Raw genomic sequence first — 13,893 nt, forward strand, 5'->3', positions numbered from 1 at the left:
ATTAGGACAATATGAGACAATAGAGACAAAGAGTTACAGACAGTCTGGGTACCTTTTTCTGAGCAGCATGAGCTCAAAAAAGGAGCCAATTAACAAAGGATTAACCCTTAAAAACAACAACCTGTTGCACATTCATACATCTCATATATGATGCATAAATTCCATTCACACACAGGATTCTGTCTGGTCAGTGTCAACTTCTTCCTCTGAATCCTGACAGCGCCTTTGAGGCACGAAGTTCGTTTCTTCTGATAATGGAGCAATAAATTCTTTTTCTCTGAAAGATTCAGGTGTCCTGTGGCTGCTATGTCGCTGTGAGTCCTTTCTTTAAAAAAAGTATCCTACATAGCTTAGTTTCTATTTTAACATTTTTTAATAACCCAAAACTATATTTAACACGCTACTTAAGAGACTTAATACAGCATTACTTTCTAACACAACACATATAATATTCATTTTAATATTTGCGAAAAGCCAATCATAAAATACACGCATTTTTCACGCAGAACATCCAGAGCAAACAGTGCTGGTATAAATCCAGCCCTGCCCTCGGCTCCTGTCACGGTCACCGTAGAGAGCAGCGCCTGCCCCCTTGCTCTCGGGAGGACGCTGAAGATTCCAGTGAGGCTGTCCAGTGCTCCTAAACAACCCAAGCGCCCTCAGGGCTTCCCCTCCAAACCCTTCCCCATCCCCGTGGCCTCCTTCAGACGTGGTTCAGGGATTCTATGAGTAAATAAAACCTCCGAGAGCGCAGATCACACTGGGCGGGCACCGTGAGAACCCAAAGGAACTCGGGCTTATCTTCCGCGAGGGCAGCTGGGGCGGGGACAGCATTCTACCCGCCTCCTGCACTCCCTGCCGCCCTCCCAGCCTGACTGCTGTATTATTTGCCGTGCCGCCTTCCCAGTCCCGAGATTAGCCGTGCCGCCTCTCCCATTCCCGGGATTAGCCGCGCCGCCCTCCAAACTCCCGGGATTTGCCGTACCGCCCTCCCAGTCCCCTCAGAACGGCCGCGAGGGGCGGCAATGGCGGCGCTGCCGCTCCCTCCTCCCGCCGCCGGGAGGCGCTGTGGCGGCGGCGGCGCGGGGCGCTGTGCGCAGGCGCGGCCCTTCCCGGCGGGCTCAGCGCCGGCTCATGGCGGCGGCGGCGCCGGGACGGGTGAGCGGCGGCTCCGGGCCCGGCCCGGCCGTGTGGGGAGGCGGCTCCGGACCCTGCGGGTGTGGGAGGGCAGGGCAGGGCGGCTGTGCCACGTTCAGCGGCTCCTTGGACGGTTCGGTTTGTGTGGAAGGTGGGGGGGGGGGGCGTCAGGGCCTGCTTTGCCCCCTCTGTTCCCAGAGTGACGGAGGTCGCAGCCCGCCCTTCCTTTTACCCTGGGGACAGCTCCTGTGCTTCGCTGCCTTGTCCCTTTCCGCGGTGACAGCGCCATCCATCCATCCATCCATCCATCCATCGGTCCAACATTGAGCTGGGGAAGGGTCTGGAGCACCGCTCTGAGGAGGAGTTGCTGGGGGGGCTCAGCCTGGAGCAGAGGAGGCTCAGGGGGAAGTTCTCGCCCTCCACAAGTCCCTGACAGGAGAGGACAGTCCGAGGGGGTCGGGCTCTCTTCACAGGTAACAAGCGACAGGACAAGAGGAGATGGCATCAAGCTGTGCCAGGGGGGGTTCAGGTTGGACATCAGGAAGAATTTCTTATCAGAAAGGGTGGTTAAGGTTTGGAGCAGACTGCCCAGGGAGGTGGTGAAGTTTCCATCCCTGGAGATGTCCAGCTTAAAAATGGATGTGGCACTGAGTGCTCTGGTGTGGGTGACAAGCTGATCCTCAGACAAGATTTGGACTCGATCGCAGAGATCTTTCCTACCTTGATTGATTCTGTGATTCCCCAGTGCATGCTGTCTCCCCCTGGATAGCATCGGTCCTGCTGCCAAAATCCCACTGCTCTGTGGCAGGTGGGAATTCCTGCCACACCCTGTCCTCATCCTGTGCATCTGTGCCTTTATAACCCGCTCTGTACTCATCCCAAAGCCAGATAATCCTCAAAAACCTTTCCTTTTGCAGTAAACTTCTTGCTATTAAGCCCTAATTGTTCATAAGCCTCTGCAGGATTCAATTAATTCTTGAGCAGTTCTCATCACCTTTCAAACTGTTACTTTTATACAGCTTTGCTCTAGTTTTGTATATTGACCACTAGCCAGAAAAAGGTTACTTTTCTCTGGCTTTAGGAAAAGTGAAATAAAAGGTGGGGTACTCAAACTATTAGCAAATAACGTGGAAATAGATTTATGGTGTCATTTGAAGTTTTTTTTTTCCTTTTGTCTTTCAGTTTTAAATTGAAGAGAAAATGTCACTTTACGATGACTTGGGGGTTGAGACCAGCGATTCCAAAACAGAAGGCTGGTCCAAGAATTTCAAACTGCTGCAGTCTCAGCTGCAGGTGAAGAAAGCAGCTCTCACACAAGCAAAGGTACAGTCCCTTCCTGTTTTTCAGACTTTTTTCCTGTTCAGTGTATTGTTTGTGACCTCAGAATACTGATTTGATAATCAGGTAATTTTGCTGGCATTTGTCTGTGAGTTTGTAGCAAAGAGCTTGGCAAAGCTGAAGGGGGAAAAGGGAAAATTCATTTTTCTTAGAGGAAGGGTTTCAAAATTAAAACTGAAGGAAGCAGTAATGTATGTGCTGCAAACCTCTGAGCTTTTAGCCAGCAGAGCCAAAAGCTGATCTTCAAGTTTAGCTTTAAAGATCATAACATTCAGCTTTATAAAATTATTTTTTAATGTAAATAGGGGTCACTCTATAATTGATTATTTACACGTTTACATTATTTATGGTTGTTATTTAAAGGCTGTTGGTGCTAACCTGCAAATCATTATGTATTAGAAATTTTACAGGAAATATTTCCAGAGTAGATGAAAAGAAGGAGTGCCAGCTGATTTTTATTAGACTGTTACAGAGCCGTTTTCTCTTTTTATTGCTGCTTCTTTTAATTTCACCCTTTTTCTTTGAGCAGCGTTGATATTTTGGTTCAGGCAGGACACAGGTGCTCTTTGGGCTTTGTAGGTTCTGTAGTGAAATTAATTAATTAAAAGAAGAAGCAGTAGCACTGATGCCAGATACTCAAGTAGCCACAGCATTTTTTTCACTGGAATTACTCCTGATTTGTGCTGCTGAAATTGGGGGCAGGATTTGGTTGAAAATTGGAACAAACTGCATGGATGAAATTTACTGGCTGCTGTATTTGTTATATTCTTTGTCCATGTAACTGATGTGCAGTGTATCCATAGCCCAACAGAAAAATAGAATAGGATTAGAAAACTCAACAGTTCAGAATAAAATATAAGAGTTCAGTTTAAAATAATAAGAGTTCAGTTTAAAATATTTTATCTGATGATAAATTGGAAGAACAGTAGATCTTTGAAATAAATCTAACTTTCTTAGAAACTAACTAAGTTCAAACTCACCTGAAGTGATTGGATGAATTTTTAATGTGTGATTCTGCTCTCAGTCAAAACCTAGGACTATTCACCTACAGCAAAGTATATCAAGCAAGCTGATTTTTAGAAAACTGCTTTATCTTTTTTAGACATTGTGTGTTCTGGTGATTTTTGCAGAGTCAGAGAACAAAACAAACCACAGTCCTCGCTCCAGTGATTGACCTGAAACGAGGCAGCTCCTCTGATGAGAGACAGATCGTGGACACTCCCCCTCACGTGGCAGCTGGGCTGAAGGTGAGCCCAGGGCAGCTGAAAGTTCCAAATGTTTTGGAAGTTTAATGTTTCCTAGTGGTCAAAAACCTGATTATTTTCTGAGAATATATTCCTCTGCTGAGAGTTCTTTAATTAAAATTTCAATTTCATTCAGACTTATGTGTGGTACAGCATGGAATTACCATGGTTAATGTGCAGTTATAAAAAAGTGTTCTTAGAATCCTAGACCTCTTAGAATCCTAGAATCCTTCAAATTACTTGGCAAGACAGCAATTTGGGCAGCTAAATAATGACTCTAATTGTGTTTGCACCAGTGTTGGAACTGGACCTGTATAACAATCAACTGATAAATAAAAGAACTAAAGCCACCTAACCTTTTAAATGAATTTCTCATGGTAAGGATTCAAGAGAAACTCTCTCCCTGCAGCTTTTTCAAAGCAAAAGTTCTGAAATGGTTCTTTCAGATTAGAGAACAGTCTGTGTGCCTCTGTTGGTATTACATTAATAGCAGCTGATAAAAAGCTTGATGAGATTGTGTGGGAGGACCCTGCAGATGGTTGCAGCAAAAAGATGTCATAAAGCTTCTAATAATGCAGTAGTGGGGTTTGAAAAATTCCTGTCCATGCTGATTTGCTGCTGATTTACATTTTGCAAGGGGAGGGGGTGGTTCTTTCTTCATGGGAAAAATTTCATGTAATGAGAGACTGGATGAAATGTTAGATTTAAAAAGAGCCAAGATTTCTTCTAGCACCAGTGGGATTAGGATATTACCTGATGTTACAGAAAGAATCAGAAGTGTTAAATTTTTCCTTTCCAGCTGGGTGTTGTTTTCAGATCTGAGCTCAAAAAAGAATTTCTCTTTTTTCCAGGATCCTGTCCCCAGTGGTTTTTCTGCAGGAGATGTGTTGATTCCCCTGGCAGATGAGTATGATCCCATGTTCCCAAATGACTACGAGAAGGTGGTGAAACGTCAGAGGGAGGAGCGGCAGCGGCAGCGGGAGCTGGAGAGGCAGAAGGAGATTGAGGAGAGAGAAAAGTAAGGCTTTTGTTTAGAGGCTTGGCATAGTATCTAAATAACCATGTCAATTTATTTAATTTTATCTCTCTACATTCTTGGAAGTTCTGAGAGTGTGAATACTGCATGCTTGTAGAAACAAGAGCAGTGTTTTCATTAATATGTTTTAATGCTCTTGGTAAAAATCACCAAGTAGTGCAAAAACTATAAGAATTATCAGCTTTGCAGCCTCTTTGGGTGAAAGTCCCTTGTCAAAATTATTCTAAATTTACTTTGTTTCAATAATAGCAGCAATATTTGGGTATATCATGCATCATTAGCAGACTTTGACCTTGCAGGTGTTTTAGAGTATTTGATGTCATTGTCACCTGACTACAGAAAAACTTTTTCAACACTCAGTGATGAACCATCCTTTCTGCTTCTAAAAACTACAAACTCCTTTCTGCTTCTAAAAGCTACAAACTGATCCATGGATGAATTCAGTTTTAAATGTAGCTAGTACAGCCTTTGAGAGGCATAATTGCATTTCCTTTTTTAATACTCTGCAATCACTAATTTAATTATTAAGTAAGTTAATTATATGTTTATTAATCTACTGTCTCTGGACAAAAGAAAATACTGCTTTATTTTTAATGCCCTTTCCCTGAAATAAGAAATCTCTGTAATCATGTTAAGGAAGTTGAATGCAGATTCAGTATCTGATTGTTATAAATGGTAAAATGTCTGCCAGCCAAGCAGAAGATTACATTTGCTCATTTCAAGTGAAGTGAATAAACCATCCTCATCAGAGTATGAATCATCTAGAATTACAGTTCTGCTGTCCTGTTTAGATGGTGGAGATTAATATCTCTAGTCATTGGGTCTTCTCTGTCTTCTTTTGGTTTTAACTTTATTGTTTTGATGGAGAAGCAATGCCTGAGGCTCTGCCCTACTGGCATGCAACATCTCAGGAATCTGGGATGTCATTCCCACAGCTTCAGCTTTGACTGCTCTTTAGTTATATTTTTATACATGTAAACATTAGAGAAAAGAGGTGAAAAATTCATAATAAATTCAGATTTCAAGCAGGGAAACAATCTCAGCCAAGCCTTCATCAGGTGTGTTCTTTGGAAGCTCAGGCTGGACATTTGTTTTGATTTCATAGGGTAGAGATTCAGAAATTGTGTGGTTCCACAGTAAATCTGTTTTGTCATCCTTTAGCACAGTTTTTGTGGCTGTGCTAGGAATGAGATTTGATTTGTGCACTAGGTGTGCACTTAACTTTTGAGGAAAAGTGCTTTTCCTTTTTGTTGTATTAAAATGAGCAATTCCCTGATCGCATCAGAGAACAGCTGAAGTGCAAACAAATCTTGAAGCATTCCTTACTTCTTATTAGAAATTATTCCTGAATCTTATTTTAATTGCTAAGCAAGTGTCTCAACAATCTGATGTTTAAGCATGAGGATATTTTTTATTCAGTAAATGATACTGCTCTGTGTAGTCTGTGATGGGACATATAAAAGGGGTTCTGTCCAAAGCAGGGTGATTGATTAATTAATGTCTGCTGCCTTGCTCTCTGTTCCATGCAAGGCCTTTTCCATTCAGTCACTGTTCTGTTTGGACAGGATTTATTCAGATTCCTCCTCCTTTCCATGCATTCTTGTTGGCTCACTTGCAAGTAGAAAATAATCTTGACTTAGATCCATCTTCTCTTTAACCAAAAATGCCCCATGATGGTAAAAGCAAAGAAACAAATGGTGAAGGTGTTAACTTGCACTTTCATGGGAAGTGTGTTAAATGCCAGTTGGGTGGAGCAGAATAATTCACCCTGCAGAGGTGGGATCACAAATGAAAAGCAAGAGTTAACTTCCATGGTTTCTCATCTGACTTGCTGTGTCTCCTAGAAGGCGTAAGGACAGACATGAAGCCAGTGGCTTTTCGAGACGACCAGACCCAGATTCTGATGAAGATGAAGATTATGAAAGGGAGAGACGGAAAAGAAGTAAGGGAACTGCTTATGGTTCTGGTGTGGAAAGAGGAGAAAAAGAGGGAGGGGAATTCACAGTCCTGTTTCATGGATTCTGGATTTCTCTGTCCTCACATGAGTACACTGTTCATTCTGAGCCTTTAGAATAAATCTGGCATTTTATTACAACATAATATAATGTAGAATACTGGTATTTTTCCATGGAGGCAGGTGGCAGCTAAATTACCTGTGGAAATAGCTCTGTTTAACCTTAGTTTGTATACCTGTTTTAAGTTTCTGCATGGTGTAGGTTCCAGGGAAGGGATGAGGTATGACATAAAATCAGGCTGTAAGAATCACTGAGTTTTCACTATTGCAGCCTTTCATTCCTGCATTTGTTACATCAGTGCCCTCAGAGCTTGTCAGGTGATGTGGGTCAGAAATATGTCTTTGCATAAACAAAATTAGTCTTTATTGTCTTTCAGCAACAAAGTTACAGCAAATAATTTAAGTCTGTTGTGATATCCTGCAAATGTGTTGTGTTCCCTTTTGCTCACAGGTATGGGAGGAGCTGCCATTGCACCACCCACTTCTCTTGTGGAGAAGGACAAAGAACGTGAGTGCTCCAAAATCCTCTTCTCTAAACCCAGCAGTGTTCATTTCCTGCTCAACTTTCTATTTAGTTAAGTCCTCCTGCTTTTGCCATTGGATTCTTTGTAGCAGCAGGGCATGAACAAGTTCTTGGTTCATGGGGGGAGGCTGTGGGGGACCTGTGATGCTGCCCTGCTTCACATCTCTGTGCTGAAGAAATCTTTTTGCATTGCTGGACAAGTGGCTTGGCAAACTGGGCTCTTACAAGCATATGCAGCTACTCACTTCTGATATGAAAGAAATATCATAGACAGATTTCTCTGGGTAGATTAGAAACCTCCACAGTCTGGAGAGGGAATTTTTCCATTGCTCTTCCCTTGAGGAGGTTCTTAGTGAATATATTTTCTAAAGGACTTTTGCACTAGAGACAGAATTTTATAAATTTTTCTAGGATGCAGTTTAGCTGAAGAGATTTGTGTGCAGTGGTGGTGTGAGGATCCCAGTTGTCCACGAGATGGCATCATCCTGCTAGAGAAACAAAACCATTCCTTTATTTTTTTCCATGTCTAACTGCTGTAAATTTTGAAATTTAAAGCAATTACCAGTATGTTTCTGCTTTAAAAAATAATAATAAGAAAAAAATCTTATGCACACAAATTTTTTTTAAGAGTCCTCATTGTATTTATGACAAGATTAAAATGTAGAAAGTACCTCAGAACTTAAGTGAATGACACAGTGAAAGCATTTGATATGTATAAACATTCAAAAGAGAAAGACATTGTTTTGAGTAAATAATTAAGAGCAATTGATCAGTGTCAAGGAAAAGTAGATATAGGCTGGAAAGAGTAGATATACCCTTAAGGAGACAGTTTTTAAAATGTGACAAGGAAATCTTTGTATTGCTTCTTACTTGGTGCTCAAATCCAGGCTGGAAGAAAACAAGAAAATATTGGTGTAGCAAAAGTCCCATAGTCCAGTCCATCTTCTGTTTAAATAGGAATTCTTTTTCCTCATATTACATCCTCAAATTTCATGTCTGATCTTTTATTTGATAAGATACAAGAGCTAGTGTACAAGAAAATATTCTGAAATTAGGTCAGTCTGATAAAAGTCCGTAAGTCCATTCAAAAGTGATTTTTTTTCTAGTGTTCTAGTAGGCTTTTTTAATTTTCATTTTGCTATTTGACTTGTCAGTGGAAAGTGATTTAATAATTTAACTAGTGTGATTGAGATACCCAGATCCATCTCCATCCCCAGGAATAGCTGCAGTTCAGAAATTTCCAGTGAGATGAGTTACATTCATTCTTTTTAATGGACTGATTTCTCTGCAAATGTACAGTGTATTTTTATTACAGTCCTTGGGCCTTGAGTTGTGTGCATTGATCCATTTCTGTCTTAATTCTCTTCCTGGTGAATGAGAGTTTGTCCTCTGGATAATCTCTTTGTAGTGCAGGTGGTCTCTTAATGTTCTTTTTCTCCATTTAATAAGAGGTTAATGAATGCATTCTAGAGCTGTGGAAATCTATATCTAATGAGGATATAGATTCTATATTGGATTGGATTCAAATCTAATCCATATTCAATCTGCATCCAATGAGGAAAATCCAGAATAACTCAGATGTTGTTTCAGAGAGAGAAGTGAGGGGATGTCAAAGCAGTGTGTGCAAAGGAAACATTCTTCTCATTTGGATTTATGTGTAAAACCTTTTCATAGTTTGTTAGAATTTTATTGGAAAAAACCCAAATGTGTTTTTTTTTTTCCAGCTGTAGCATCATTCCCATATGAGGAGGAGTCAAGACCTCGGGCACCTTCTTCCAAAGCAGCAATTCCTCCCCCAGTGTACGATGAGCCAGAGAGACCTCGTTCCCCCACAGGACCCAGCAACTCCTTCCTTGCCAACATGGGGTAAATCAATGAGTGCCTCCTGCACATTTTGTGGGAAAAGGCATTGGAAAGTGGTGGAAACCAAGAGCTTGAAATAGTTTGTCAGGAGAGAAGAGCACAACCCATTGCATGTGTGGGGTTAGTCTGAGTTCAGAGAGTGCAAACTGGCAGGGTACAGGAAAAAATGTGGATTGAGAGGATTGGGAAAAACACATCTGAGGTGGTTGCATTCAAGGCTGTGCTTTTAAGCCACACTCCAGCATAAAGTGTTTATGGCAATGAAGTGTACTTGAAAACACAGGTGGCATGTTAGTTCTTCTAGGTTACTTTTTCAGCTTTGTCTTAAATTTGCTACATACCAGCAAATTGAGATTTCAAATCATTTCAGCTCCACTTTGTTGTAAAATTCACAGTGTATTTTACATGAATGTGGCAGCTGTGGCTGCAAATCTGCCCAGTCACTTTCCTGCCTTGTATGTGATGTTGTGCCAACTACTGTGGCAACAAATGAAGGTGAATCTATAGCTAAAAACAGTTTAGAGACCTCATTTTTGGGTTTATTGGGTTTTTTTTTTTAATTGTCCAGGACAAGATAATCAAACTTGGTACAGTTGGACCAGCTTGTGCATTGCTACCACCTCTAATTAGTATTACCATGGAACCCTAACTTCATTGAAGGAAGGGCTGAAAATCTGACCTGACCTGCCTTACTTTGACCACACAATTGGCTATTTCTTCTGTGACTTAGTGTTTTAATCTTTCAGCATTACATAGCCAGACTTTTTAGCCTTTTGCTTAGAAAAAAAATCATGTAACTTGTAGAAGCTCCTGTACTTTCTGCCCCTGTGTAAGGCAGTTTTAGGAGGTAGGATATTTGAGCACTCAGGAGAAATGCAATGTTAATGTTTTGTGGAAGAACCTTTATGAATTTTTTTTTCTTTTTCTCATTGCAGGGGGACAGTTGCTCACAAAATCATGCAGAAATATGGTTTCAGAGAGGGCCAGGGGCTGGGCAAACATGAACAGGGGCTCAGCACAGCACTGTCAGTAGAGAAAACAAGCAAGAGAGGTGGCAAGATCATTGTTGGTGAATCTACAGAGAAAGGTAATTGTGTCCTGCACCAAATGTATGAAAAATGAAGCTCCTCGATTTCTGTTTACAATCTGTCCTTGTTGAAAACATTAAGAGTTGGAAAAATGAGTCATATTTGTTCTTGTAGAAATTTATATTTTTTTATCTTTTTGTAAAGTGATCCTGTATGCATTTTTTTAGCTCATCCTTCCCTTCCTCCATCAGTTGTCCTCTTTTAGTGTTGGGGAAGCATCTTCACTTTCAGAGCTTTTTCCCTGTCTCATCCTGTTGATATTGCTCTCATTTCCCCGCTCTTTTCTGATCTTCAGACAACATCCAGGCTTCTGTGTACAAGTGGTAGAAGTCAGAATACTTTTAGTCTTGTAGTTCTTATGATACAATTCTGAGCTTAGGAATTATTTCCGTCTCAGAAGTAGTACATTGTCAGTGTTACTGCTGAATTCACACCTTTGGAATTTATTTTTCTGCTTACTGTCATTCCAGGTAGCTACAAGTTGTGAATAACTATTCCTCACCAATATGAAAGTGCATTTTGTAGCTTTTATTCCATTTGATCAATAAGATTCTGATAAAAGTCCCTAATTGAGCTTTAATCTTAAATTATATCATGATTCACTGTTTTGTCTTCAAACAGAAACGGGCAAGAAGGCAGATTCCAACCCCTTAACTGAGATCCTGAAATGCCCAACCAAAGTGGTTTTACTGAGGGTGAGTTGGGAGTCAGGGAATGTGTCTTGGTGTTGAAATGTTTAAACCTCTGCTCCTGATGTTTAAACTTCTGTTCCTGATACAAAACTCTGCACATTTCGAATGGTTCTGGCCTGCACCCACATGGTGTTCTGTGTTCTGGAGGAATTATGTGACTTCTGGGGTACAGGCTGTGACTTTAAGTCAACACTGCTTTAAATTGTGCAGTTCCCTTGCCTTAGGACAGGGAGCTGTCTCCTCATGTAGCTCTTAAGCTTTTAAACTATTTGTGGTCACAGTTCACAGAGCATCTGTGATTTGTCCACACAATCACCTGCACAGACTCCATCCAGTGAGTTTGGTTTGTTTTTGACTTTCAGAACATGGTTGGTGCTGGGGAGGTGGATGAAGACCTTGAAGTTGAAACTAAGGAGGAATGTGAGAAATATGGCAAGGTTGGGAAATGTGTCATCTTTGAGGTAAGAGATAATCTGTCTCTATTTTTGGCTGCTCTGAGAGTAAACTGGGCACTCATCCCTCACACCTGGAGTGTTACTGCCTAAGAGGAGCATACATAGAAAATCTCTCAGGGTCCTTTACTGTGTTGGAATTCTGGATTTTCTATATCTGTAAGATACAAGCTTCTAACAATAGCAACTGTGTAAAAACCACTTGAGTGTTTTGGTTTTGGAACCTTTTTATTTTGCTCTTTCACTGCCTTTGGGAAGAAAAGCAATTGAAAACAATGTTCTCACTACTGTTTTAATTACTTGTGGCTTGGGGTTTTTGTTTTGTTTCAGATCCCTGGTGCCCCTGATGATGAAGCTGTAAGAATATTTTTAGAGTTTGAACGGGTTGAATCTGCCATCAAAGGTAGGATCCTAAATTGTGTCCTGTGCAGCTCAGAGCTGACTTCTGTAGAGAGATTAAACAGTCTCACTGGTCAGGCTGTTTAGTTAAATAGATGTTTATTTTATTGGATTGCTGCTTGCTGATCTGCTCTTTGTTTCAATTCCAGCTGTTGTGGATCTAAATGGAAGATACTTTGGAGGCAGAGTGGTGAAGGCTTGTTTCTACAACCTGGACAAGTTCAGAGTGCTGGATCTGGCAGAACAAGTTTGATTTTAAAAATCTAGCTCGGGTGTCATTGTTTTGGCAATCAGGTTTTCAGCAGTAGGCTGGGAATAAAGAAGAGAAAAGTAGCTTTCCTGGCAGACTGGAAACAAGCCTCATTGAATGGATTTTACACATTCGTTGTCACTTATGGTTTTTTGTAATATAAAGCCCTTTGAAAGTAAGATTCACGTCTGTGTGGTTTTGAATTGCACATTCCTGCTTTCTGCTCTGGGGATCCTGGTTTTTTTTTTGAGCTTTGCTCTGTTGAAAACCCACTGCTGAGGAGATGCTTTGTATTCCTGCTTTCTTTGTTCTGCTTCATCATGGAGTCCCTGTGCTGGATCCACAATAAGTGTGAAGCTTTGGACAAGGACTGTGTGCTGTGATCTGCTCTTCCCTGATGGTCTCTCCTAGAGTTAGAGCCTTGCTCTCCTGAGTCCTCATCTCTGCACACCAGTGATTTGGGTCATTGCACAGTTGCAGCTGGTTTGTTCTCCAGGACAAAGCTTCTGTGCCAGAATGGAGACTGAAATAACAAGGATTGAGTCTGGCTTCACAGAGCAAAAGAAAATCCATGTCTAATCCAGGGAAATGGAGAAAGGGGGGAATTATTAAGACTCTTAGCAGGAGCTCTGTGCTGGAATATCCTGGGATAACTGGTTGCAGGTCATTAGTAGGGAGAAGGGAAACTCCTTCCTGTATCTGGCCAGCTGTCAGAATCTCATTCTCTAACTCACACATAGGCAACTGACTTTATTTAACCATTTGTTCTTTCTGTTTATATTTCTATTTTTGAGGTCCAATACCATCAAGGTTAGGCTTTCTTTTGGGAAGGAGTGCTTGTGGAAGTTTTCAAAGTAGGAGGCCATGGAGGGAAGTTCTCATGAAAATCTAAAGAGTTGACAAACCAAACTACTAAACACTACTACTCTTAGTTTTAACTTGATGTGAAATAGTACACAGCTCTTTCTGCTCCTGGTTTTATGTTTGCCTTTTGTTTGGGAACAGTGTGTGACAAAGAGATGCCAAGAGGGGACTCTGGAATGGTGGAAGTTGTCTCTGTGCCCCATTGCACCCAGAATTGTGGAGATACTGAGGTGGCTGTGAGCCCTGAGGGTGTTTTAGCTGTTTGAAAGCTGATGCTGGATGTTTTTTTCCTGTTACACACATGGACTGGGGAGAGGGGGGACACACCTGTAGTTCAATGCTGTGAATATCTCCAGTTCCTGCCCTTTTGTTGAGTTTTGGCTGCAGATTTCTATGACAAACCCTTGGCTCTTGTGTTTTGCTTATTTTGTCTGCTTGTGTTCCACCAACCTCTGTACAAACATTTGCTTGTAAAACAGAATTTTTTAAAAAACCTGGTATTTTACCTGCTGTGTGTTGGTTTCCTTACTGTGCTCTTGTGTTGGGCAGGGCAGTTCCTCAGAGTTGGGCACTTCCTCTGCTCCACCCTCACTGCAGCAGAGGAGAGGAACAGCCCTGACATCAAAACCACAGAACTTGGGGCAAAAATCTAGAATCTAGATCTGTTCCTACCTCTGCTCTTTGTTTTCTCCTTGTTTTTGAGCAACACTTTAAGGTCTTTGCTGCTGTGTAGTAAAACAGATTAGCCTTCTATGAATTAGCATAGGTTTGCTTGTAGTACTCAAATAATTTGAGTGGCTGCTGTAGAAAGTTTAACCACTGGTAGCAGATAGAATGTGATCTGAACTTAGCTTGAAATATGACTTGGCTTTAAGCAATGTGATATATTTATGACTCTTATTTCAGCAAATACCTCTTGAGTGACTAGGCTGTAAGTATTTCCTGAGGTACACAGGCTGTTTTGTGTGCCTTGAACCAGCTGTTCTGCTTTTC

General features: G+C 41.4%; 1 protein-coding gene across 3 annotated transcripts; it reads left to right on the plus strand.

Moving 5' to 3' along the window:
* The first annotated feature begins 1,002 nt into the window (after positions 1-1,002).
* RBM17 (RNA binding motif protein 17) lies at positions 1,003-13,405 on the plus strand. Of its 3 annotated transcripts, none has more exons than XM_074538698.1 (12): positions 1,003-1,158; positions 2,320-2,460; positions 3,606-3,722; positions 4,571-4,737; positions 6,600-6,697; positions 7,221-7,277; positions 9,017-9,158; positions 10,091-10,242; positions 10,865-10,938; positions 11,298-11,396; positions 11,718-11,790; positions 11,936-13,405. In XM_074538698.1, the coding sequence occupies exons 2-12, from the start codon at positions 2,338-2,340 to the stop codon at positions 12,037-12,039; spliced, it is 1,206 nt and encodes a 401-aa protein (XP_074394799.1). In that variant the 5' UTR covers positions 1,003-1,158; positions 2,320-2,337; the 3' UTR covers positions 12,040-13,405. The 3 variants fall into 3 exon arrangements, with proteins under 3 accessions (XP_074394799.1, XP_074394800.1, XP_014127792.1); XM_074538699.1 differs by having other exon boundaries at positions 6,603-6,697; XM_014272317.3 differs by lacking the exon at positions 1,003-1,158 and adding an exon at positions 1,588-1,610.
* Positions 13,406-13,893: the final 488 nt, after the last annotated feature.

Source organism: Zonotrichia albicollis, chromosome 4 (assembly GCF_047830755.1).
Source record: "Zonotrichia albicollis isolate bZonAlb1 chromosome 4, bZonAlb1.hap1, whole genome shotgun sequence".
Lineage (NCBI taxonomy): Eukaryota > Metazoa > Chordata > Aves > Passeriformes > Passerellidae > Zonotrichia > Zonotrichia albicollis.